Source organism: Megalopta genalis, chromosome 13, assembly GCF_051020955.1.
Source record: "Megalopta genalis isolate 19385.01 chromosome 13, iyMegGena1_principal, whole genome shotgun sequence".
NCBI classification, from domain to species: domain Eukaryota; kingdom Metazoa; phylum Arthropoda; class Insecta; order Hymenoptera; family Halictidae; genus Megalopta; species Megalopta genalis.
In genome coordinates this window covers 3,108,641-3,136,467 of record NC_135025.1, presented here as the reverse complement: position 1 = coordinate 3,136,467, position 27,827 = coordinate 3,108,641, and the positions used below count along the sequence as shown (strand labels likewise).

Here is a 27,827-nt window from a genome sequence, read left to right as displayed (position 1 = left end):
ATTTGATTATTTTTACGAAGCGTGCTGATAGGCGGAAGAGGGAAGATGCAGCGCCGCTCGGCGAAGTGCACTCGAGGCGCTGCGATGCGCTGCATTGGGCGGAGCCTGGAAACGCTCGGCGCATCGCGAAATACTCGACGACGAGTGGTAACGCATTTTTGTTTTATTCGATTACGCTCTCTCTTTCTTCAGAGAGAGAGAGAGAGAGAGAGAGAGAGAGAGAATTATGAACCATTCGACGATCATCTTCCGCGCATCGCGATGCAAATCGTTTTTTCTTAAAGGCCATATTTTTCGAGATGATGCGAACGAACATAAGAAAATAAAGCAATTTAAAGTAAGAAAGTTAAAGCAACCTCGCGGTTTTCCCCTGTTCTACTTTGTTGAATTAAGATTAAACGCATCGCGGAATTTAATTGCGTCGATAAAATAGTACGGTACAATCAGAAGACAACGGGCAAATGCATTTTGCAATAATATCGGCGACGGCTGTGTTACGGAACGGTTATGCCAGTCGAACTGCGGAAAATTTTCCTGCGGCCTCCGCTTCGTAACTTCGCTTCGAATAGAGCTGTACTGACCTAATTATCGGAATTACCTTGTGTAATCACCGTGCGTTATTAGTCGATCTAATAATAATCTCTGAGCTGTAGAGTTTATCTCTGTATCGCTGTATTTTATGCTGCATCAGCTGTCTGAGCTGTATTTTATGAAAACAATGTATGCATTTATTTTTTATTTATTTTTGATTTAGGTATATTATTTATGCTCCGATACTAATTCCGAACGAAACGATTGTGTTCCAGGAAAGCACTTGGCCGACAACGTGATAAGGCAGCACGAAAGAATCAAGAAAAACGAGACAGCCCAGCATTCCCTGGCCGAATACAAGTAAGTGCTGCATTAAACACCGGCTTTGAAGAAGCTTCCGCATTTTCCTCAAAGTTCTCCATTCACCGCGCCATAAGAGTGTCCCCTAATGCGCGCAATTATCGCCGGCACGATGTTCTGCTCCGTTTCGTATCGCCGCGTGCCGCGATTCATTACGAGCATTCACTGCCGCAATATTCCATTTTCTTGCGCTTGCACAATTTTTCCCTTGCTTTTCCGCCGACAATCGTCGCCAGTATCGTGTGTGTACATAAGTATTGTACAATAAATATTGTACAGGCTGTCCCAAGAATGTCTCGCAGTCCGGGTTCCTGAGGCCATTCGAAGCAACTTTTTCCTTAGCGAAAATGTTCTACGAGGCTTCGTTTACGAGTTATCAACGAAAAACAGTGACCAATGACAGCGAGCTCGGCTGGCGCGAGGCGCCCGAGCCAATGAGCGGTCGAAGCCCAGACCCGGCTGATTGGCTCGGCCGCTTTGCGCCGCCTCGCGCCAGTCTAGTCTTGCCTCTCATTGGTCAAGCGTTTTTCATTAATAACTCGTAAACGAAGCCTCGTAGAACATTTTCGCTAAGGAAAAAGTTGCTTCGAATGAGCTCAAGAACCTCCCATTTCCGAGAGTCCCCCATTGCGAGACATTTTTGGTATAATTTTTGTATAATATTCACTTTTCAGCACATCAATCCTCTATTTCACAGATCGAATTGCTGTTGACTAAACAATGGTTTTTTGTTGCAGTAATTTTCGATTTCAACCAGGCTTCTGCCAAAACCTGGACACCAGCGAGGGCATACGTGCCGGAGAGCTGACCAGTCGTCTTCTGACCTGGAGAAGCCGAAGTCACAGGCCGGTGGTTCTGCAGGTAAGCTGATTCGATTTCCCATTGTCTCCGGATCTGCATCGTTGCATCAACTCGGAGATTTACAATCGAAATAAACCGCGTTGTTCGCGAACGTCGCGCGTCTATACAAAATTTGCCACAGCTTCGCCAGCTCGAGAGATATCGCGATAAAATTTACAGGATATATTTGAAATGGAATGATAAATCGGTTTATATATTTTACGCGAGAAGGGCTCGAAATATGGTGTTTTAAACACAAAGGATCTTTACATTTGCTTTTTACGTTCGATATCGTTTACTTCTCTCATTTCGGTGCGCATTGTCGAGCAACAGAGATTAATCGAACGCACAAATTTACATTTTATATTCGATACTATTCGCTCCTTTTATTTTATTTCGCATTGTTAAACGACAGAGATAAATCGTAAACGAATTGCACCGTTCGAGAATTGAACGGAGAACTTGAAACGGAAGGATTGATTTCACGAGTTTCGCTTTTGGATCGTTGTTATTTGCAAGTTACGTGTCATTCGGCAACGAGCAGTTAATTCATTTTAATAGAAAACTCTGCTCGCACGTTTCGAAACGCAACGGTCGTCGGTAATTAATACGATATCGCTGCCGTTCTTTCGCCATTTCCTATCTAATACCGAACGTTCCTCGTCAACTTGCGCATTTAATGCACTTACGCTATAAGCGATGCACACGCGGTGCGGCGCATTAATGATCGTGATACGCTGAAGTGGTGAACGAGGTAATATGCAGCATCCGCGTGCTGAAATGTCCCTACCGGAATCCGAGACTCGTCTTTATCGATTTTATAGATACTTTTCCGGAACGAAAAATTCGGTTCTCCGTCGATTGCTTTCGACTCGAGCCAAGAGCGACTCGTCGTTATCGATTATGTACTTCTCGTTGGTTCAAGCTGCTTTAATTAACGCGCCGAGGTCGCCGGCAACGCGCCACGAAGACACCAAAGAGACATTCAATTCTTAAAGCATTAATCGATCGATGCGAATCACGCTTCCATTGTGAACAAATGATGCCTTAAGATATTTTTATTGTGCCGAGTATGCTGTCAAAATATCGTGTTTGAGAAATCTAAAAAATCTGTGGAAGCAATTCTAGTTAATGCAGAAATGGTTCGCGACTTCTTCAGGATTGACAGAAATTGCCAAAATCAATTCGACAGTTGTTTCCGGCAAACGATGCATCGTGTTTGCGCAAACCATCGACGGTCGAAGGTAACAGTGGTGGTAAAGTTGAAGTAACCGCGCGGTATTTGTAGTAGTGCGCGATTCGTTGTTCGCTAATTAGTCGGTTTATTTGCGAAGCTTCCGGGGTTGCGTTCACGATCAAGGTCACCCCCGGTATCAATGAGGCCCTATAGCGCACCGCTGCGTGCACTTTTAGCCTGTACAGTGCACGCGCGCTTGGCGTATTTATTTTCCGTCTTTCTTTTTTCTGCGTCATCCCCTTCGGTCGAGAACGGGGGCGAGTATGGTGAAATCGCGAGAAGGGGTGGCATTTAATTCGTGAGCATGCGCCACGACCATAGGGGAGTTATTGCAGAGGGGTTGCCACTCTTTGAGGTGGATGTTATTGATCAGAGCTTCTTCTGCCCTTCGAAATGGCTCAAGTGTATCACGCCATGGGGCATCGAGCTCTTTGACTTCATGTTCGGCATTTTTCTTTCTTTGCCTGCGCTCTAATCCATGCACAAATCGATAAAGAACTTCTCTCGGAGCTGTTCAACGAATTGTTCCAATTAGACATCCTCGTTAACCGCTTGGTTTTTCGTTCTCAATTATTTCCACCATTTTTGCTTCTTGCATGTCTTCATTTATTTTTAGTTATTATTCAAAATCTTTTAATAATTCTAGAATTATTATATTTATTATATTTTTATTATTATCAGTATATATCAGTCAATCTTTATTTATTTTTTGGATATTATTCAAAATCTTTTCATAATTCTAGAGTTATCAATTAGGTTATTACATTATAACGAAAGGTATTAATTGTGATAGCTGTTTGATAGATGATGAGCTATCATGTAAGATCGTCACGAGCATGACTCATTATTATAGTGCAAGGGGTTAACCCTCGAAGCAATGGCTTTAATCATAATTAAGGGTTTATCAGGCTTTCAACATTGTACCGGTAATACATACTACATTCTTCTGATTTTTTTTATCGATTCTTCCAGAATTATATGGAGATTTCTGTGAGCGTGGCAAATTATGTTACAAGGAATACGGCTTTCTTTTATAAATTTTCGGGACGACGCGCCTTGAGCTTTCTAATTGTTATTTACGAAAAAGGAATCGCCAAGAACGTCTTCCATTTCATTATCTTGATCGCCTTACCGGCAAATTTAGCGCTGTTTCCGAGGTCCCTTTTCTGCCATAAATGTCAACGATATTTAGGAGGGCTCCCACTTACGTGCCCCACCCAGTGTATCGATTTTTCATGCAACACGTAATTCAGGAAGAATTTCGAGTAGCAGCGGCGTTCCTTGCACCCCCTGTATAAGAGGGTGCAAGCGTGTTTCTCATCTCCCGCGAAACAAAGAAAATATTCGTTTCAATGAAGCATTTCAGATTCATATTGCGAAATACATATTTAAAATACACTTATCGTACATTTATAAAATCAACGAAGTATTTCATTAAACGTATGCAACACAGTGGAGAGAAACACAGTATCTGCAAACACTCGTATATCTTAGTTGAAATATTATTTAACCTAGGTCTGATTATGATTAATCGTCGCTCGAAGGATTTGCATTGTATGAAAACACTGTTACGCGGCGGTTTATCGCGACAACAAAAAAAATGGCTATCCGGGATAAAGTGGCGCTCGAAAGCCGCGGGCTCTGATAAAAGACGCGCGGACCACCGGGAGGGAAGACGAGCGCGCACACCAAGAAACGCGACGATAAGGAGCACACCGATATCGAATAAAAAGCGTTCCCGATGCTGCCTCGTTGCGTTGCAGTGCACCGCGTTCAGTCGACACGTAAAGGCCACGGTAATCCGTTAGTTAATCAAGGAAACTTCCGACGGCGACTGGTCTTCTAACGAGGAAAAGAAAAAGGTGGCTTCTGATCGGATGCCGGAGATAAGAGGAGGGTCAACGATCGCGAGATAAATGAAATTCGAGGGAGAGAAAAACCGGCGGCAAAAGAACATTCGAAAGCGGGAGGAGAAAGAGAAGACCGTGCCGCTTTTTTTGTGGGCGAAAGGATACGATGCTAGCACGGAATCGCGTGGTCCGTTGTGTAAGGACGTGAATTTTCACCATTTCATTCGAAAACTATGCCGCGAACTGCTTCTTCTTCCGTTCAACGATTTTTATAGAAATTGTTCTTATATAGAATTTATATGGAATAATATACAATTTATATAGAATTCAAATATCGACGCGTTAGCGTCACTTTGTAGCTTCATTTCTGATCGCAGAGAGTTTCAATTGCTCGAATCGTGTAATTATATTAAATACATAATATAATTAAATTTAAAAAGAAAATTGAGAGAATTTCGTAACGCTTGTTTATGCGATTCGTTGATCGACGTTTGAAAAGGAAGGAATTCAAGACAATTCGTCGTCGTCGTCGCAGTTCGAAAGGATATAACGCGTTTCGCATACTGCTTAGCGGAATTTTTCCGTCACGGTTGGTCGCAGAAACGAACTAGAACTGAACTACGCTGCTTTCTAGAACACGGCGAACGAAGACGTTCTGTGCAATTACGGGAACGATTCGGGGTTACGCGGTGCATTAATGTTTTCAAGGTATCATTGACATGTCGCGTTCGGTGTAACGCTCTGTGCATAGATCGTTAAGCGCTAATTACACTCCGAGTGGCGTACACAGAGGGGACAATTCGGGGCGGATAACGGGGAGGCGAGGCGCGTGCGGTTTCATGCGAAGGGGGCAGAAAAGAGAGCGTAATGCCGGATGACGTAAGAGTAATTCCGCACGAAAGATCAAGGTAAATCAATAATACGTTACGGTGCAGTCGGAAACCATGAAATCGCAACGCCGAGCGAAAAGTGAAACAAAAACGCCGCGCGGAGAGATTTCATTATTTCCGTGTTCAATGGAAAGAGAATACACATAACGCGATATCGGGGTTGCGAATAACGATCAATCCCGGTGTACGCCAATTATGAAATTCGCTACTTTGTCTTATCAACGAGTATCGAGATTTTATTAACGCTGTATTCGTATTTCAAAGGAACTTGTTGCATTATATCAATGCAAAGAATTTGTTGAATTATGGCTAGATTACTGTCTCTTCTAAACAGAGTTCTGCGGTATTATAATTGTTTCAATTGCATCGCATTTCAATTTAATTGTACACCAATTGCATTGTATTGCATTGTGCTTCAATTGCATTGCATTTCAATTACATTGTATTCCAATTGCATTGTGTATTTCAATTACACTCGCGATTAAAATAATTAACATGTAACTGAAATACCGTGCAATTAAATTGCGAAATTGAATTACAATGTAATCGAATTAGCACAATTTTGTAAAAAATTCTCGTCTGTCGGTGAATAAAATATGAAATGTATAAATCGACGGGGTCCAAAAGCATTTTCTATTTCTTCTCGCGGTGAAGCAGCTTTAATTGAGTTCTTTTCTCTAATATGATTTTTTTTTTAATGTCGCACGAGGAAGGAAATTTGCATATAGGTCCGCAGTGATTAAGAACATAACGAACGCGAATGTGCGACGAGATTTTGTGCTTTTTGTAATTAGTACAGTAGAAATTCGTTAACGGAGGGGATACTATTTGTAGGAAACACTGTGTATACACGCCATCTGTCCGAGACAGAGAAAATTTGATGCGCCACTCATTTAAATTTGCAAACGCTGTTAAAACAATTGAATTGAATTGGCACTTGCAGCGACGTCCGACGTACCGGTGATGCTATGTTTTAGCACTATTTATAACCACTTGCAAAAGGAAATCCCACTCGAATAACTATTCCAGTATTCGCGTCGGCGGATCGAGCCTTTTTTCCCCGCTAGGTACAGCAAATTCTCCCTAATCGATGCTCCGTACATAAAAATGGACAATTCGGGAATAGGAGAGTACGATCGTTCGAGCGTTCACTTTTCAATGAAACATCGCCGAACGAAAATGCAGAAATTGCTCCGAATTACAGGCAAACGCTCGGAACATTTCCCTCCGGCACGTTAATCCCTGTTTTAATTACTTTCGGCGGTGTTTCGACGAACGTTTCATTTTTTTCCAGGCCGATGAATTCGCTTCCTTTGTCGCACCGCCACGGACTTTTAAACGCGATACGTGCTCGTCGCGTTGTTCCGTCGAGGTAATTTGTTTGTTACCGATTCATCCGTGCACATAATCGAGCAATTTATTTTTCGATGCGAACTTTAACGTTCAACGTTGCCCGCGCGTTTTGTTTGTCTTTTTCGTTGCACGAAATCGTTCCTCGCCGCGAAATTCTTCGGTTTCAATTTTTCCCGTTCGCAGAGACTCTCCCGATCCGTTGGCTATTTGTACACGGTTCGATTGTTATTTCTTTTCAACGTCGGTGTGCCAGTGTGTTCTTCGAATATTTCTTTTTTCCAGAGAAGTAATCTGCGGCTTCCTCGAGGTGTTTCGCTCGTCGAGGGATTTACCCGTTGACATTCCGCGATCGGTGTCTCGCGTACAGAATCGTTGTTTGCTTTTTCAAGCCGACCTTTGGTCGGCGAACAATGATCCTGTCGCTTTAAGAGACTGGTTTAAAGCGTCGGGAAATTTTTCCCTAGCAAAAAATTGTTCGTGCACCTTTCAAACCGCAGTAACTTTTTCAAACCTGAACCAAACGACTTGGAAGTTACTTGGAATGAAAAGAAAAAATTGGCGATGCACAAAAAGGATTGCAGATTCAAAAGAAAAGCCTATTTCTCTTAGAGTAGTGTTTCTCAATTTTCTTGAAAATATTTTTACAATCACTTTACAGCATCCATTTTAGATCGTATCATCCCCTAAAAGTTTCGTTAGAAAATATCAATGTTTCCGAACCCAATAAATCACGAATAATGACTTAGCATTTATATAACTTTTCTGCCATTATCTACGTTTTATACAGTCGATGGTGCTTCTAATACTCGGCCGGTTTTCGTGTTTTCGTACACTCCGCGGCGCCGGCTGGCCCAGCGAAAGGGGCAGATCGAACACACATCAGAGACTTTCCACGTCGCGACGAAGAAGGACGGTGAACTAGACGAAGAGGGAATAACGTAGCTACCGAGCAAGCAACGGCAAGAGAAAGAAAGGAAGAGAGAAAAAAAGAGAGACAGAAAGAGAGAATAAGAGAACCAGTAGGAATCACGATATCGAGGGTGGAGTGGGGCAAGGCAGCGACTAATAGCGCGAGAGAGAAGGAGTTCGGTTCCTGAGGAGGAAAGGCGATGGTGGATCGAGCGTCGTGGTGGGACCATGAAGAGAGAGAGAGAGAGAGAGAGACGATAGAAGAGAGGGAGAGGAGAGAGAGAGCATAAAACAGCAAGTCTGAGAGAGAGGAGAGCAGGCATTGAGTGAGTCAGTGATGGCGTACAGCAGCCAGGCCGAGCCCAGCTGTTCCTCGATCCCCTAACCTACGCCAGTTTATTTCAGCTACCAACACTACGAGGAGCCTAGCGTGTCGCGTCTCCTCTCGTCTCGTCGCGTTCGTTATCAGCCAGCAGTCTCTGTCAGCTTCTACATAATCACCCGCGGTTCTCGCGTTCTTCTCGGTCTCGCCCTCCGCGGCGCCGGTAGCCTAAACCGGCTAGAAGAAGAAAAAGAAAATCGTGAAGAGCGAAACAGTGAGCCGATTGTGCGGAGCGCCAAGTTTCGGGGGCCCGGACCCAGGCAAGAGTCGACCGACTGCGTTGTCGGTCCTCGGCTCTCGGCTACGAATTGTCAGCGATGCTCGGGGGACTTTGATGTCTCACCCTTTGCTCACTCGTGCGGCCAGCCGACCGAGGATATAACGAATCGAACGTGACCTTTGTGCCGCGAGAGTGTTCCGCGGATCTCGCGGAACGAGAGGACGGTTTAATGATCCGCGGGGGCACCGGCCGCGATCGGATCTAGGGGTTGTGCCGGATCTTTGTGTCGTGGAGCAAGCTCGGGAGCTGTTGTGGGGTCGCCTGTGAGTTCTCAGAGATTTTGCGAGCTTTCTTGGGGGGTGCTTTCTTTCTTTGTTGGATATCACGGAGGATCTCGATGGAGCATTTCTTCTTTTTTTCTTTTTAGAGAAGCTTGAATGCACTCGCGAGAGAAGCATCGGATTAATGATGATTGAGCTTGGATATCATGGAGCATTTTTTCTGTTTTCTAGAGAAGCTTGAATGCACTCGCGGGGGAAGCATCGGATTAATGATGATTGGGCTTGTAAACAAAGATTGATAATTTGGGGAGAGGAGATACGATTGTTCGAATCTTGCGCCTTGTTTTTATAATTGTTGAGGATCGGTAACCATAACAGTGAGCCGCGTGATTTATATTATAATAAATAGACTTTGATAAAGATGCGTACGTGAGAATTTCGTCTAGAAATATTTTTGTAATGTTCAGAAACTGTGAAAGAAAAACATCAGTCGTTTTAACTGCTTTTGGTGGTTCTAGTGTTGAAAAAAGCATCCGGCGAGAATCGACGATAATCGACGATAATCGATGATAATCAAGTGGACGAACGTGTTCGATCGCAGCAGACAAGTTAAAAATCGCAATCGTTAGAGGTTTACAGAAGTCGGACGAGCAAGGTCGAGATACAGCGAAGCTATTCTACGCGAGAACAAATAGAATCGGAAGTTTCGGTAGAAATAAACAGGGGAATGGAAATTCGAGGGTAAACAAGTTTGAGAATAGAAGTTTCGTAAGAATAGCATTGTCTAATGGCACGATAGCTCTATGGTGGATAGAAGAACGCGCGCACCTTGGCTAGATGACGCAAGATTTCGATAGTCGAACGCGAATGCGCGTGTCGATATAGCGAGCAAGGAGAGAGAGAGAGAGAGAGAGAGAGAGAGAGAGAGAGAGAGAGAAAGATATCGAGGAAAGGTCGATCAACAACGTGTTCGAATGCTGCGGAAAAATCGGAATCGGCTCGATAGAACTTTCCTGCGGGAGAGGAGATACGGATTTCGGAGACGTTGAACACGAATGTCGCGAAGAGGGTGGTCCGGGTCGCGGAAAGAGGAAAGATTTTTCCTTCCTTATCGCGCGCCGCAAAAGGTGCGTCCGGTCGATTTGCGAAACGAATGGAAAAACGTGGGCCGCGAACGAGCAACGGACCGTACAGCCTATAAATGGAACTCGCGAACGCCGAGACATTGACGTCTGTGTCGCAAGGAAAATTTCATTCGATCCACGAGAGATTCGAGAGACAAGACGGGATCGCGATTCCGACCACGAAACGGCAATTAACGACGTGCGACGATTGTTCGACGAATCAATCTTTCCTGCAGCATCGTCGGTCGATGATTTAAACGCTCGGCTTCCCTACACGAAAATAGAACTTTCAGCGTGCTCGGAATCACCCTTGCTTTACGATCGTTGGGATTACGAATTATAATTATTATCAATATTATTATTATTATTACTATTATTAACGCTTAAATGGCAACACATTTGATACAAGAAATTTAATATTTTTCCTTTGTGTATAATAATAATAATTATTTAAAGTAATCGTCTACGTAAAACTTTCGCGAATAAAATCGCGTGAAATTGAAAATTTAATTATCCGATTGCCACGAGCGTGAAGAAGATTCATAAGTTATCGATCACCTCGCTCCATTTGCCCCGACGTATTTCATCATCGTATATGGAAAAGTATAATCTGCAAAGCGCGAAAGAAATCTCGCGAGACAGAAAAGCAGCAGAACGAGTAGTTTCTGGTCGTTGCACTCTCGTTGCAGCGCTTTATGGTTTTCGAGTCCGACGCCTCCCTTTCGAGTGCGAAAAATCAGACACAATTCGATCGGATATTAATGAACAGACTGTCTATACGTCGAATAAAAATGTCCGCGTTAATTGCGAAACTCCGGATACCGTCTTCCTTCATTCGTTCATTAATCGTTCGAACAAATTGCAAGTTCGACGTTCTGAATCTCTTTGAATCGTGAATTAAACGATGCGTCGATCACACATCCGATACGGTAAAAACCGCATTAAAGTCATCGTTTAGCAAATGAATAAAATCTGGTTCACCTATTACTTTCTATCATTTTCTTATCATTCGAAGCGTTGTAATCAATGTAATCACATTGTGATTTAATCGAACGATATCTATTACGTCGGAACAATAGCAGTTTAGTCAGTTTTTTTTTTAGTATGTTTGACCACTGTTGCTTCAACGAATGATCGAATAATCGCGTCTCCTCTCCACAAATTGTCCATTTCTGTGCGCGATCTCAGCGTCAATTGGAGACAACTTACAGCACGTGGCGCTTATTTTTTTTTTTTTTAATCATCGTGCACTTTGATATCACGATTTTTCCAACGAATCGCCCGTCCACTTTTACAGCTCGTTAAAACCTCTACCGTTCGGGAACTCGTTAACGTGTCAACCGAAATGTCCTCTTAGCGATCGAATTGCCAAAATCGAGATCCCCGGAAGATGCCGCGGCCGAGAACGCGAGTGAAAGTCGCGTGAGATTAAAAAGCCGTCGGAAAGTCAAGACAATACGCTGGACCCGACAGTCGGCGAACTCTCGGAGGAGTCTGGGGTTCTCTTATCCGCGAGTCCTGAAGAAGAAGAAAAAGTAGCAGAAGAAGAAGAAGAAGCAGAAGACGACGGTAAAGAAGAAGAAGAAGGACCACCGGCTCGGGTAAAAGCCTCGGAGGAGTGGCAGTAGTGGGGTCGAGAAATGCCAGAGGGACATTTTGAAAATCTTTGGTTCGACGCATGCGTGGGGCCGCACTCGACGCCTGATGGAGCGCGATGAAGCTGCCCCTCGGTGGATGAGGAAGGGTCGAAACCCGGAGAAGAGTGGCTGTGTCTGATGGTGCGCCGACGTGGCTCGTGCCAGGACACCGGGCGTCGCGTCGCGTCGATCTAGGATCGTGTCGCGTGTATCAATTATTCGGCGAAACAAAGCAGGAACGGTGGGTGTCCCGTCTCGGAGGCATCGATCGGGAGCCGCGCGGAGAGAGAAAGAGAGAGAGAGCGAGAGATGCCAAGCGAGAACAGAGAGAAGCAGCCGCTGCAGACCGCTTCCGGTGGCAGGCAGCATCATCATCAGAACGGCTCTCCGTCGAAGGCCAGCGACTCGGAGAGGAATCCTCGTGGCAGCTCGATGATCCCGCTGCCGAGGGCGGTGCAGCAGAACCCGAAGACCGTCAAGACCGAGAAGAACCGACTCAGGCTGATCATGGAGAGCAGGGTACTCACCGACGTCCTCGAGAAGGAGAGGAAGATCAGCGGCGAGGACAGGTCCGAGGAGTTTCGGAGTTTCGCCTGCTGCGAACCGACCGCGGCCACGAGACACGCGGACGCGTCCTCCTACAAGTCCTGCAAGTCCTCCAAGGTCTGCAGGTGCTGCAGCTATCGGTGCCCTTCCAGAAAGGTGATTCTCTCTTCCTCCTAGCCCCGGAGACCGCTCCGGTGCTCTTGTTTTCCTCGGTCGGCGCTCTGATCGATCATCGATGAAAATAGAGTCCGGAGCACACCCTACTACAGGGTGAGACCATGCCGGCTCGATGCTACGCAGAAAAGTCTCCTTTGCCGGGCCCGTCACGCTGTCGCTCGTCGTGCCAGCTCTTCGTGTCCACGCGTTCGATCTTCGTGCTATCTCGAGGCTGGTTTCTGTGTGCTAGCTTTTTTATTTTTGGTCACGATGAATCGTGGCTTATTTGTTGTAGACTCCTGCACACTCCTGTGTGTCTTGTCGCTTCGTTTTCAGCTTGGATTTTGGGGCTCCGTCGACGTCGAGGTCGAGGGAGCGATTCTTCGGTTGTTCAGAGTTCGATTAGCTGTTGTTGTTACTGTTGTTGTTTCGGAATGCCGCGGATTGCCGGTGAAGTTGGAAGCAACAGCTTCGTTGCGCAGCATTCGTTGCGAAGTTTGTTTGCTGGAAAGTTCGTTCAGCTTCGAGATTCGGCCGTGCGAGCTTAGAGACAATGCGTGTTTTACGCTTTCGTGGTCGCGGATTCGAACGCGGAATCGCAGGAACGTTTGAACAATTCGGAAATATTCTTCTGCGCCACTTTCATCTTGTTAAGATTATTTCGAGGACAAACGTTCGCGTCGCAGTTCTTGTATTACGCTTTTGTGACAGCGATTGGGGGATGGGGTGCAACTAATAATTGGGAAATATTTGTGCGAGAGAGAACACCTTGTGTAATTCTGGCCTCAATGTTTTTAAATACTTTTCCACGTACCTACTGATTCTTGTCACAAGTAAATCCTCACTAATTGACGCTCGGATTGTGCAGAGAAATGGAAAATTTGAGAAGAGGAGATACGATTATTATAATCGTTGACAATTGGTCGAACTATAAAAAGGAGCCGCGAGGCTGGAATAATCGTATCTCTCCCCTTTCCGAATTCTCCGTTTTTATTTCCAAGCTGAGAATTTACTGTATTTGCACTTGTCGGAAGCTGATTAATAATGAACGAGTCATCGTTTCAAGGTTTTCTCCATTCTATGCAGCATTCTCTGTGCAACGCTGCATCAGGCAAATTCTCAACGAAACTCCAGAATTTGCAAGTTTAATTTAAGTTTAATTTGATTTCCGAATCTGTTGGATACAATGAAATGGTCCTGTTTCGCGCGTTGTCCAGTTTCAGAAACAATCAACGTCAACGTCATCATCCCCCGGACGCTGGTTCCTCTCAGTATTCTTTGCCACTCCGAATTCAATTCATAGAATCTCGGTCGGTCCTCGAAATTAGCTCCAACACGGCTACGTGTCGCAAGACGACAAATTTTCCTTTGGAAAATCTCCGCGGCTCGTTTGCCTTTGCGGTGCTCGGCATTGTGTTTCAGGTTGTCTCCAAGTCTCGAGTCCCATTCTTTCTTTTCTTCCTCAGGATTGCCTTTGTCCCCGGGTCGCATAATAGAGCACGAGGAAGTCCGCTGCTACGATGCGATTTCGAGGAAAAAACAAATAGAAAAAGAAATGCGGGCCTCCTCCGCGCCCTTGATTTCTTCAATTTCCCTGCGCCCTCTCCCTAATTCGATTCGTTGGACGCAACGCTCTGTTCCTACAGGCAGCACCGGTGTTCCCTCTTGAGAAATATTCTCGACGAGTTCCTCCTTCCTGTGTCGCGGATGAATTAGTCTCCCTCGAGCCGCGCACTTCGCACGTGCGCCTTTTTTCAAATGCCATTTACGATCGATCCGCGAACCGGCGAGCGTCGATTGCAAAGAGGAGGCCACTCGAACGAAACTGAAATTAATAACCCGTTAATTACCCGTATGTTATTGTTAACGATTGCCATTGCCATCGCGTTCCCGCGAGCAGTTCTCGTTTCGCTTCGCTCGGATTCTCTTTGCTGCGTTACTGTAATTTCTCCCTAATTCGCGCTCGGATCGCGCACAAGGATTGACAATTTGGGAAGAGGAGACGCGATTGTTCGAGCCTTGCGTCTCGTTTTTATAGTTATTGGCAATCGGCGACTGTAAAAACGAGCCGAGAGGCTCGAATAAATTGCATCTCCTCTTTCCAAATTGTCCATTTTTGTGCGCGATCCGAGCGCGAATTAGGGAGAAATTTTTTTTCACAAGCTGAAGAAAAATTCGGAAGAATTTACTGTATCTGTATCACAAAAATTTGACACGTCGAACCTTTCCGATGATTCTTTCGGAATGCTTTTAGTTAAACAATTCCGGCTTTCGTTAACAATTCCCCCGACAGCGCACTTTCTCGGATCGCGTTGAAACAGTTTTCGCCCAATTATCTCGCTGCGACTGCGTGGGAAAATTCCGACGAAAAATCTGGCATCTTTTCAGAGTTTTTCGTTCGGGAGTTTTCGTTGGAAACGGCAACTTCGTCTGGACGTCGCTTCTTCGACTCGCATTTCGCGCGTGCGTCTCTTCAAAAGGCGATTGACAATCGATCCGGCCGATACCTGCATCCGATAATGAGTCGCATTTATCGGCACACCTCTCTCTCTCTCTCTCTCACTCTCTCTCTCTCTCTCTCTCTCTCTCTGTCTCTCCTTGTCTCTCTTCTCTCTTAGACACCGACCGGAAGGTTGCTCTCGTCTTTCTCGCACGACTGATTAGCATGCTCTGTTTTCCGGCCGGCGTTTCAGCGTCAAATCTTCGCGTACCAGCGAAAGATTTAATCTGGTTACTTCTGCGATTCGCAAATGCACACGGGTGACCTGGTTTTCATTATTTGCTTCCTTCAAACGGCAGTTTTATGGGCCGTCGAGACGATGTACCGTGTGTGTACCGCGGAAACGAACCAGAAAAAATTTAGTAGGCCGGTTGCGAACTGATTTAAAACTCTGATAGAAAGACGTTGATCGTGATTTTTGTTGTTAAAGAGCTACGAGATAGTTCTTTTCGAAACTTTTGAACAATTTAGTCTGCTAATGGTACTGTAGCAGCCATTGTGCTGCAACTACGCGCACGCCTAGAAAAACTTTCAATTTTATAGCGGTACACGGCCGGCGACAATAATAACAGTTAGAGGATTCGCTTGCAGAGGCCAAGGACTAAGTAATAAACTTTCCCTAGCCGTTGCAAGTCGAAAATGATTTTATTGACCCTTAAGAGAAATCGTCACCTTGGTGACAAAGGAAAAGGAGACAGACTATGTTGCCGCCGGAGGAATATAAGCGGCAAAAATCGGATGCCGCAGGTCGGTTCGAACAGTTCAGTCAGAACAGTGCGGCCACGTCGAGTGTTGGTGAAGTTATAAGTTCGTATGTAAGTCCATATTGTTATAATTGAGGAATACGAGGTTGGTTGTCAGTGAGAGTCATCTTTCCGTATACGGGACATTTAGAATACACAATCCCCTCAGTACGTTATTCGCAGAATAAAATTTGTTGAAAGAGTCTTTCGAAGAAATAGTCTATTATTTTACACACACAAAGAAGTATTTTATTATTTTAGAAAGAAGTATATTATTATATTACGAAGAATTTTTCATTATTTTAGACAGAATTACTTCATTATTTTATAAAGAATTATCCTTGCATTTAAGAATTGCACAAGGTTCGTTACTTGCACGGATGTTGAGCAGACTTTGGTCGCATGACTCGTAACCATAAATTTTTCAGCGTCGAGTAAAATTACGCGGGTATTGGAATAGAACCTGTTCATTAAGACACCGTCCGCTAAAACGGTTAAACACGCCTTCGCGTGGGCCCTTGATTGCTTCTCACGATGCCACCGGTTTCGTCACAATGCGCTCGCTTTGTCGCTTTATTTCTTCCAATTGGGTCGAAATAGGCCGAAGAAGAACACTCGTCGGATATACAATTCCGTCTTGACGACGCGACGCGACTCGTCGAGTTCGAGATCGCTGAAACGAAGTCATCGAACCATTTCTCGATCCCTTTGCGAATTTGCTTTCTAGTCGATTTCGTATTCATTTTCCATTTTGTATTTGATCAAATTGTTGTCCTCGACGAAATTACCGGACAATTACGACGCTTCTGCGAATTTTGCGCCTCCTAATATGTATTACAAACGTTTTCCGATCGTAGAAAACGTTGGACAAATTTAGCACATCAAATTTTAGCACAGAAATGTCGCTTGTAAAATTTACCGCATAAACAGAAATATCGCCTATAAAATTTAGCACCGAATTTAAAGAAAAATCGAGCTTTTTGATCATCGGAAGACTATGGACCGATGAATATCTTCAGGGTAATAACGGATCGCATTCATTTCTCGCTAAATGAACCAGAATAACAATGACCATATGTGGAACAAACGATGCTGGGCGTGTTGTTATTTGCTCGTCGAGCTTCGACATGGAATTGAAACGAAACGTGGAGGAGACGCGTGCTTTGAGAAGCATCGTTGAAGATGCTCGATCGAGTCCGTCAGACAGTTCTGCTTATATAATTCCGCGTTTTATTATGTCAGGAAACAGCGCGGAATTGGAAACGAAACAGCGGAGAACTTTTCAAACGTAATATCCGTGGCTCGGTTGGTTTTCATACGCAGCGTGCGCCGCCGGAGACAAAGCGAAAATATTTCCTACAGTTTTAATAATACGAGAAACTGTTTGACGAAAGCAGTCAAACGGTTCGAACAGTTTCCGACCGAAAGTGTTGCATTTTGTCCGTCGACCCGACGAATATTTCTCCGACGTTGGTCGAGGCTCTGGGTACGCTAATTATTCGTGCGTATTATATTAATTATTCACGCATATATATTGCATATTATTATTATTATTATTATCATTATTATTATTATTATTATTCGTGCACTATTTATTACGTAACCTTGACTGTAAATCGTAGAGTCCGAAGTGTTTTAAAATCATCACCGATAGAAACAACGCGATATTCCACTGTTTGCAACCGAGGCGAGAAGATTTGCATTTGCATGAAATCCGCAGTGCACTTAGAGCTGCACCAATGACCCCGCGACCTCGCCGCAATCGTGCGCGGTTGGCAGAGAACGTGCAAAATTTTCGGCCGATTTCTTTGCCAGCACTGCGGTCTCGCCGGTTCCTCTCTACAGTCTAGAGTCTAGAGAATCTACACATACCGTCGATATTCCGGCGGCATCGAAATCGAGCCCCCCTGCGAGAGCTGTATCTTTATTTTTGACACGACCGAGCAAGGAAGCGTATTTCAGTCACGCGCCGCACGTATGCTGGCCAGAACACCGCACGTTCGTCGTCGAACGTTCCCCGGCTGCCGTGGAATCTTCTCCTATTATCGGAGCCATCGAGACAGAAAAAATCGAAGCCGTCGAGACAGAAAGAATCGAGGGTTCCCGGAAAAGCTGGTTCCGACGATTGTGCAGCGAGAGATAATGCCGGGGTTTCGTAATTTCGCGATCGAACGATCGCAACCTGAACGGTGCGCGTGACTCAACGAGACGGCTTATTAATAGAACGCGATAAGCGACGCGTCGGACAGATCGAGATAAGCGATTCACGGAGGTCCTGGGCGCGTCTTCGGAATTTTTTTTATCGGTCCGTGAGATTTTCCTTTCGCCGCTTCAGTTTTCAGTGTCCGGCGATTTCGGCTTTTCCGCTGCGCAGAGATTAAATTTCAACGATTCCTTTCGGCGCCTCGGTTTTCCCGAGACTCCCGCATCGATATTAAACTCGGTAGTTTCCGTCGAAACCATCGGAATATAAAGCATCGACCACGTTCTCGTTTTATGGATTTATCGAGCTTCGCCGTCGAATTACGTCCCTGAAATTTGCCCACAGAATAGAACTACGGTAATAAATTGCAGCGACTCAAACGATCCGATTACCGATCGGCCGCTGCAGAGGTACGCAAAATCGCGTGGAAAATGGCCCTGCGCCCTCGGTTTTCCCGAGGACGTGCCACCGTGCGCGGCGAGGACCGATGACGCAGCGGCGGCGTCAATCGAATCGACGCTGTCAGCTGCGAACGGCGACGTGTTTTCTCGTCGGACAAAGATCGATGGAAACTAGAAAGCGCGCGTTATCCGATAGAACGTTATCCGACACTTTTAAACAAGGTGGAGATCGTTAGCCGATGAATTGAAATTCCGAAGCGGCGAATGTAAATTTCGACGGTATAACGAGCCTGTCGTTAAGGCGTTACAACAGCCGCGCCGATTAGCATTTCGCGTTCACGAGGCATTTCCCGTTGCTCCTTAACACAATTCCCTTATCTTGATTCCCTATTCATCCAGATGGTCGTTCCCGGTTCCCCGGGCAAAAGATATTCCGCCGGAATCCGATTTACGGCCTGTGTGTACACGGGGCGCTTACGTGTTTTCACCGGCCATAAAAACAGCTGTCTATCCGAGATAAACGTTCCGCCTCGATCGCTTATTCCGCTCGTCGGAGGCTCACGGTTCGTGACGGAACCTCTCCTCTCCTCTCTGTACACGTTTTCCCATATAATAGAGGCACACCGCGCGGTTATCTCCCGAACAGTGGCGTTGGGTCGTCGGATAACGAGCTGCTGGCTGGCTTGGGGCCCCACGGCCGGAGAAAGGGAACGAAGCTCTCCGGTGAAAGCTAAATAAATAATAGCACCGTCGACTGCCGGTTTATCGTTCGCTCTTTTAGCCGGGACCGTTCCCTAAACAAGAAGGTCGACCGCCGATCGAGTCCGCGATCTTGAAAACCTCGGTTTCGCACGTTTCTCACCGCGTGTATCATTAGTCGCGGTATCAAGAACATCGGCCGAGAAATTTGAATAAATAATAGAAGGACAATAAGAAGCCGAGAGCGAGTCATCCGAGCCATCCGAGCGTAGGGTGAATCACGAGCCAATTAAGGATGATTCAGGCTGCCGGTAGTGAATTAGCGCGTCGCTTAATATCCAACTACGAATTGAATAATACACCGTGTAACCAGGGATTACGCTCGATCACGAATCACCGTGTTCTCGTTTCGTTTCGTCGGAACATTGTACGAAACCTGGAAAGAGCTTTCGCGGTAATGTGAAACGGAACCAGGAATTCGAATCGGCCTAAAATAGCAACGGATCAATTTAAACGCAGCTTAGCGGCCAGGATAATCGGTACAGTAATGTCTCTCTAATTGACGCTCGGATTGTCCACAAAAATGGAGAATTTTGGAAGAGAAGATACGATTGTTCGAGCTTTTAGGCTCGTTTTTATGGTCATTGATTCTCGACAATTATAAAAGCGGGCTACAAGGCTCGAACAATCGTATCTCCTCTTCGCAAATTATCCATTTTAGTGGACAATCTGAGCGTCAGTGTGGGAGACATTACTGTAATTGTATTGTGAGAGAAAAGAGAAAACACAACAGATAACAAAGAAAATTCTTTGATCGTGCTTCGGAGCTCGTTTTTATAGTTGCCGATTGTACACAATTATAAAAACGAGGTTGTTCGGTCAAAAAATTGACCGTCGAAGAAAACTCGAAGCAACGACGAGAGCGATGCCCTCCGTCTTAGCGACGCAGCGTCTTCCATAAGCTCGTCGAGAACGCAGATTGGCAACCAATGTTGCTCCGATAAGATTAGAAAAATCACAAAAAATCGACCAGCGAACAAGGCTCGCCTAGACCGCTGAAAAATCTGATAGAACGACGACGACGTCTTCGAACGGCGAGCGATCGGTACGAGTGCTGGATGTTCCACTTACTCGATCAACCTTGGCCACGATTTTCGAACGCAGCCGGCTCTCGTTGCGATTCAAATGCATTCCAAGACAATTATTCCGAAAGCAACGCGTAGCCGATTCTTCTCCTGTCTCGCGTGGTTCCCGCGGTTCGCGTATTCAGCAGAGAAAACCGGGTGAAAGTGGCGGATAAGCAGCAACAATGCCTGCTCCGGTGATCCGCGATTCCTTTAATTATGCATTCGAAACAGATACGGACTGTTCAACGGGCCGCGCTCGCGCGCGCGCGTCTCGTTAACGCCGCGACGGCCCGCTTCGGCCCGAGTCGTTCAAGTTTTCTCTTTTTTTTTCTCCGCTGGCTAGACGCGCACGATTAATGGTTATTCAGTTAACAATACGATCAACACGTCGTTCCAGGTCTCGAGTGTTGCCTCGGATCAGATAATGCAAAAAAATTGAATTGCAACAACTCCTCGGAGCATACCGGCGCCATTGCGATTATCGTTTACGTACGGATTTATGCGCGGCATTGTTTGTTGTAATTTAATGCGTTGCTCATATTATTTAGAAGTTTTCGATGTTAACGCCGCGAGAGAGACTCGAACGAAGTACGCGGGGCTGTTGTTCAGAGGGCATTCCCCTCCGTAAGGTCGCGTTGAAACTGCAAAAAGAGTTTCGGAGACAGTTCCGTCGCTTTTGTACAGCTGTCGTATAAAATACGCCGCCGGTGCTGTTTTCTAGCACCACTTGCCTCTATCAACCCTTTGCACTCGAAGCCATCTAAATTAATTTCTCCGACTAATTTTTCCGTATAAAATTGAGTCTCGTGGCTCGCACAACAGTTAGACTTTTAACTATTTTTTACATCTAAACTTTGACAATATAAAAATTATCTTGGAACGTGATCTAACAATCTTAGCGGTGCCTCAGAGTCGCCACTCGAGTGCAAAGGGTTAACGCTAGAACCATCGAACCCTGAACGCGACTAATATCGTTTTGTAACAATTTAACCAAGACTGGATTTCGAATCCGTCGGTTCTCCGCACTTTCTCTCGTAAGTTCACGGACGTCGTTCGCCGATGCTTCTCCCCGGTCGCCGTTGCAGCATGATCTCGCGGTTTTAATGCCCGCCTCGTTAAGCAGCCCGCATGCGACGGCACGCTGCGTGCAAGAACCAATTAACCCGTCGCGAAACGAAAGGTCGTCCTTGCGATCCTGACCGGCCGGGACGCGTCCTGCGAAACTCGAATCGATTCGAAAGAAGTCCTAGACATTCTTGGGGCTCCGCTGCGGAATTCGCACGCGAACGAGAAGAAACACCGTGGAAATTCTAGGGTAGCGGATCCAGTTACCGTGGGCGATAGCAAGTTACCGTGCCCCCTTTTTTAGTTTATGCTCGAGCATGATTAATTGTATAGCACAAAAATTATTTGATTTTTTCTCAAATTTCACGCTGCCAAATCGCATAATAATTGCGCGCATCGATAACGATTGAAACAAAATTGTGCATATAATGAAATAAAATTGCGCACATCGATGGTACGATACTTTTTCATGGAACACGAGAAACGTAAATTCGGCGAGGGGTGTGTTCGTCGATCGTACGCGTTTCCCCAAAAGGAAAAATATGAGCCAGCTCGAACGGTGAAACTCTTTTTTGTTCCAGGAGGACGCGGAGCCGAGCTACAAGAGAGCAGAAAGATTGCTCCCGGAGGAGTGTTGTCGCGTTCCCCACAGGCCGGTAGGCGTCGGCGTGGAAGGTGTCGGCTCCTGGAGGGGCCAACGGCGCCCCCACGGCGTCGAGATACCTACGCCCCTGGTCGGCGTCGCGGCGCACGAGCTGGAGTCGTCGTTGGACGGCGCAGCGTTCAACCCCGTCGTCGTCGCATCGGCGGCGACATCCGCGAGATGCTCTGCGTCGAAGAACGCTCTGAGAACGGCAACATCATCCCCCGCCTCATCGTCGTCGTCCGTCAATGCCGTCGTCAGCCCCAGGCCAAGGTTCTACCTAGGCTCCGCGATCGCTGAGACCAGCAAAGAGGATGCCATGGAGCCGGAAGTCAAGGAGGAGGACGAACGAAGGTCGTCCACGCCGAGCCCCGAGGTAATTCTTCGGTTTGTCCCCTATAAACTCTATCCTCGACCCCTGATCGCGTCGTCCTCACCTGTGTGCTCTCCCTTCGGCCTCCTCCGCGGATCCCTTCGCTGGCCTAAATTGATCGACGCGCTAAACCGTTCCGTCTCGGACCGCTTCGCTTCGCATGCATTCCCTCGAATTGCATCGAGCTCTCTCGCCGACGGACGTCCAGGCAAATAGAGCAGGACAGTTTCGGAAAATCGACCTGATCTACCAGTGTGCACCTCGGTGGTGGTTCCTCGAGGCAAGTGATCGCCGCGAGTGTCAACAACGGACGCGTTGCGCAACGAGACACAATCTCGCGAAATCGGTGCATCGTCGGACGAATTTCACGTTCTAGAGACCCCGGGGCCCCTAAATCCGCGTTACGATTAGGCTGCGGCCACCCTAAGCAGAATCGATTAGCGGTAGAATCAGCGGATCGAGTGCGGCAAGGGTCTCTGTTTACGGGAAACGTCGATCCGTTTTCCGATCCAGGGTTCTCGGGGGGTGGACGAGCACAGTAGTATATCCCGCGGAGCGGAGCAGTGCTTGCTGCATAGTTATGTAATTGGCAATGAAACGCGCATTAATTCCATCGTTTAGTCGATGCGGACTGGCGGCTCTCCTAGCCGCATAGCGGACGCGGATCAACCGCGTTACGTTCTCTCCCAGACGGTTTCATTTTCGTTTTTCCCACCGAGATTCCTAGCTGGACGCCTGTTTCCTGGCGCAAGAGGAACGGTTGAATACCACTGCTATATTGCCTCGTGCTTGTGCCACACGAGCCCCCCGCTATATACACTTCTCTCCGCCAACGTAGCCAGCGTATTGATTTTACGGAGAGAGAGCTCATTCTGTCTTTCTCCGTTCTACACGTTTACGCACACGTACCGCCTGCATTCCCTCTCTCTCTCTCCCTCTCTCTTTCTCTCTCTTCCTCTTTCTCTCTCTCACTCTCTCTTTCTCTGTTGTCTTATCATTTTTCCTTTCTCTTTCGCCACCCTTTAGCTCGCCTTACCACCGAAAATCATACTGCAAAGAATTTATATTGTGCACATCCCTTCGCCAGGATCGTCCCTCGCGAGGTCAGAGCGTTTTTCTTCCTCGCTGATGGAACAGCATTTATTTTTGGTTGAGTGTATTGGAAGTAACCTTGGATTGCCCCCCTCCCCTCCTCACTCTTCTCTCTCTCTCTCTTTCTCTCTCTCTTTATCGTCCCATCTCTCCTCCTCTCTCTTTCGCCACCCTTTAACTCGCTCTGCCACCGAAAATCATACTGCAAAGAATTTATTGTGCGCTTCCCTTCGCCAGAATCATCCCTTGCGAGGTCAGAGCGTTTTTCTTCCTCGCGGATGGAACAGCATTTATTTTCAGTTGAGTGTATTGGAAGTAACCTTGGATTTCCTCCTCCTCCTCCCCCCTCCTCTCCTCTCTCTCACTCCCTCTTTCTCCCTCCCTCTCTCTCTCTCTCTCTCTCTCTCTCTCTCTCTCTCTCGCTCTCTCTCTGTCTGCGACTCTTCATCCGCGTCCTCGGGAAATCTGAATTGGCTTTTTATTATCGGCGAATCTGAATTGAGAGGATCCTGACCATTGTTCGGTTCGATTGTCGCTAACCGAGTTTCCTTTTGTTATCCGAACAGCGGGAGATGCAACTTTTATTTAGATTATTCGTACTTTGTTTGTTTCCTTCGTCGACCTGGCTTCGTTCGTCGTACCATCGGGGCACGATGATTTATGCGAGATAAAAAAGATATCTAGCTCAAGGTGATTCGAAGATGAACAAGCGTCAAGTAATCGAATCCTTTCCCGTCGGACAGATTTATTCGCGAAGAAGCAGACACTACAATGAGGGTGGCAGCAGCGAGGAAGACAGCAAACCAGACACGTCCTTGCAAGGTCACCGGGTGCCGTCCTCTTACAGAGGAACCTGGCCCATCAGAAGGGACCTCTGGGCCAGCCAGCAGATGGGCTTCTCCACTCAGCAAAGCACGTCGACCACTGTACATAACGTGAGTCTTCCGATTCTTCGTACAAATAGCCTAACTCGTTTTTCCTGTAGAACTTTGTTAATTATCGAAAGCATCCGTGAAATCGTTGATGCCGGTTTGGTAACGTTCGACAATTTGTTCTGCAGGATATAGCCAGCGTGATGAGCTTCTCATCGAATTCTGGCGGGACCCTTGGCTGTTCCTCCGAGGTCCAGGGCGATAGGAGGTTGGGAGCGAAGGTGGACGTGGTGTACAACCTGCTGGGAATGCTGGGCAGCACGGAGGGTGGCGAGGACATGAGCGCGACTCTGCTCTCGATGAGTAATTCGACGGACAATTGTCTGATCATGAGGCAGTCGGGATGTCTGCCTCTGCTGGTGCAGCTGATTCACGCCCCGAGGCAGGACCTGGAGACCAGGGAGAGGGCTTCCAGGGCGCTGCACAATATAGTTCACGCGAAGAGCGACGAGCGTGCTGGGCGACGCGAGGCCAGGGTACTTCGGTTCCTGGAACAGCTGAGAGACTATTGTCAGGCTCTGCGATCATCTTTGGAGACGGGGCAGGTTCCCGACGACCTGGAGAGACACCCAGGACCCACTATAGCCGCGCTGATGAAACTCTCTTTCGACGAAGCCCATCGTCACGCGATGTGCCAGCTCGGAGGACTGCACGCGGTAGCCGAGCTGATCGAGATGGACCACATGGCCCACGGCAGCGAGTGCGACGACCAAAACTGCATCACCCTGCGTAGGTACGCCGGAATGGCGTTGACGAACCTCACGTTCGGCGATGGGAATAACAAGGCGCTGCTCTGCTCGTTCCGCGAGTTCATGAAAGCGTTGGTCTCGCAGCTGCGAAGTCCCAGCGACGATCTGAGACAGGTGACCGCCAGCGTCCTAAGGAATCTGTCGTGGCGGGCGGACACCAGCAGCAAGCAAACCTTGAGGGAAGTAGGTGCCGTGACCGGTCTGATGAAGGCCGCGATGGAAGGCAGAAAAGAATCGACGCTGAAGTCGATCCTCTCCGCGCTCTGGAACCTCTCGGCGCACTGTAGTACAAATAAAATCGACATCTGCGTCGTGGATGGCGCGCTCGCTTTCTTAGTGGACATGCTGAGCTACAAGGCGCCGTCCAAGACTCTGGCGATAGTGGAGAACGCGGGCGGTATACTGAGGAACGTCTCCAGCCACATCGCCGTCAGGGAAGATTACCGAGCCATCGTCAGGGAAAGAGGGTGTCTGCAGGTTTTGCTGCAACAGCTGCGGTCACCCAGCTTGACCGTGGTCAGCAATGCCTGCGGAGCGCTCTGGAACCTCTCGGCCAGATGTCCGCAGGACCAGAGACTGTTGTGGGACCTGGGCGCGGTGCCCATGCTCCGCAGTCTCATTCATTCCAAGCACAAAATGATCTCGATGGGCTCGAGCGCAGCTTTGAAGAACTTGCTGAGCGCTCGGCCGGGTTGCAACAACCTTGTCCATCTGGATTCGACCGCCCGTGGACTGGGCCTTCCAACGTTGCCCACGTTGGTCGCTCGCAGGCAAAGAGCCCTGGAACAGGAGATAGATCAGAACCTAGCCGAGACCTGCGACAACATCGAGCCGAGCACGTCCCCCACGAATAAGGACGATAAGTTCATCTTCAAGATGGACCACAGCTTCCTTGGGATCAATGCACGGGCGTTGCGTAACTATCATCTGCACAATCAACCGGGAACGTCCAGCGCGAAATGCAACGGGGTCGCCAGGAGCGAAAGCAGGGACTCCATGCGCTCTATCACCAGCACCCACTCGGACACCATGTTCGAGCGTGTGAACCGCCACGTGCTGAACGGACTGTCTCCCACGGACATCCAGATCAAGCAACAGTCCTCGTCCCTTCATTCGGCTGTCGGCTTCGACACCGGAATGTCCAACGACAACCACGTCAAGACCTCCTCCGAGAAGAAGTACACACTAAGGTACAAGAACGCGATCCCCGATAGATTGAAGTCCTCGGATGGCTACAACGACATAGGGGAACTGCGGTGCACCAACTCCACCATCTCCTGGTCCTCCGCGCCGGACCAAGAGTCCGCCTGTTCGCAGAACCTGCTGCACTCCTCGGTGGAGGACAATCTACCGCAAAGCGTATCCTCGAAAGCCGGCAGTCAGTCCAGTGTCTCGGAGGAGACCGAGTTGATCGTCTGCCAGAAAACCGAATACATCACCGGCAAATCTGGAATCGATACGCCAGCCTCCTTGACCTTCAACAGCAGCAACTCCCCTGGCAACGACAACTTCAGCAATATGTACGACAAAACAGTATTGCATCAGCATAACCCGATGAACACCATACAGAAAACCATCTCGCCGACTGTCGGCCATTGTACAGAGGGAAACTTGTTCAGCGATTACGCCGAGACCGATTTGGATCAACCGACCGATTATAGCTTGCGGTATGCTGAACGTAGCCTGGACGAGGATAAACAGCATTCTCATTATTTTGCGAGCAGCGAACAAGAGCTCATTCACGACGATACCCTGAAGACTTACTGCACCGAGGGAACGCCCCATGGATCGTCTCTGAACTCTTCCAGGGCTGCTTCTGCGTCCGATCTGCAGGAGGATAATAGGCAAAGGTGTACCATGAAGAAGATACAGGAGCAAAGAAAGCTGCACGACAAACAGGAGTTTAGCTTGCAGGCTAAGAGCGATGTCGAGGAAAACGGACATTCGGTCAAGATCCCATCGAGGTTTGTATACTTTAAGCAATGCAAGTAAAAATACATAGCTGTCGGAATTTAGATTTAAATTTTCGAATGGTTGTGCTATATTTAAACGAAGTCCAGACATTTACGTTTGTTTTTTTTTTTAATTAATAGTTTGAGAACACCGCACACGCAAACGTCATCAGACAACTTGCGCTCGGACGAAAGTAGTAACATGGCATCTAGTTCGGGGAACGTGAAATCAGGTAACTTGACCGATTCTTGATCGTGGACAATATCTTTTTTAAACATTACAATGAGATTTTGTGTACACGCTTTTATGATCGTAAAAAGAAATGTGTGAATCCGTTTGTTTCATAGACGTGGAGAAAAAGTATGAGAATGAAAATGAAATGTTCGGAAAAAACGGTAAAAATTTCCCCACGAACGGAGTTAATTCATATGGGGCCAGTGCATTGAAAGCGTCTAACGATTCAGGATGTAAGGAATTTGAACTAAAAGGCGATACGCGTAACATGCCGTGTACATTAAATATAAACTCCTCTTCCGAATGTTTAGATCAAGTCAGTGATGGAGATGAGGATGACGAAGATCTACTGACAGCTTGTATTAATATTGGAATGCAAAATAATAGGTGAATATATATGTTTAAAAAAAAAAAAAGAAAAAAAAGAGATCGATGTACACACCGATAACGTGCTAATAAACTGACTGCAATTGACCGTTTACTTTTATTCTGTATTCCAGGCACAGACACTCCTTCATAGGAAACAATTTCGAAAAGCTTCCTCGGAGTGAAAGTAATCTAGCTAGGTATCAGACAAGCGTGGCGTTAGATCAAGTGGAATGCAACGTATTAACTGATTCCACTATGAATAATCTAGACACGAATCGAATAGTATGCGAGGAAAGCAATGACACGATTAATTCGTCGAGTGTGAATATTGTATCCGATTATAGCGTGTATACAAACAAATTAACTCAGAAGGTAAGGTCGTTTGCAGTCCCATGTTGTCATGTTATTTCACAAAGTTGAAACGCTAC

The 27,827-nt window shown here is 46.9% G+C and overlaps 1 protein-coding gene across 11 annotated transcripts in view; it reads left to right on the top strand.

Annotated features, from left to right (window-relative positions):
- The window catches only part of LOC117224212 (uncharacterized), a 53,808-nt gene that overhangs the window by 19,925 nt on the left and 6,056 nt on the right, over nucleotides 1-27,827 (top strand). For 4 of the 11 annotated variants that reach the window (XM_033476987.2, XM_033476984.2, XM_033476985.2 and 1 more), the window contains 8 exons: nucleotides 807-891; nucleotides 1,629-1,752; nucleotides 21,636-22,073; nucleotides 23,906-24,097; nucleotides 24,223-26,807; nucleotides 26,937-27,028; nucleotides 27,144-27,417; nucleotides 27,531-27,771. In XM_033476987.2, coding sequence (XP_033332878.2) covers nucleotides 807-891; nucleotides 1,629-1,752; nucleotides 21,636-22,073; nucleotides 23,906-24,097; nucleotides 24,223-26,807; nucleotides 26,937-27,028; nucleotides 27,144-27,417; nucleotides 27,531-27,771 — 4,031 coding nt within the window. Of the gene's footprint in view, nucleotides 1-806; nucleotides 892-1,628; nucleotides 1,753-4,969; nucleotides 5,015-8,323; nucleotides 8,896-8,950; nucleotides 12,317-21,635; nucleotides 22,074-23,905; nucleotides 24,098-24,222; nucleotides 26,808-26,936; nucleotides 27,029-27,143; nucleotides 27,418-27,530; nucleotides 27,772-27,827 lie in introns of those variants that run through there. The other 7 variants (XM_033476983.2, XM_076526076.1, XM_033476988.2 and 4 more) reach the window with 7 other exon arrangements.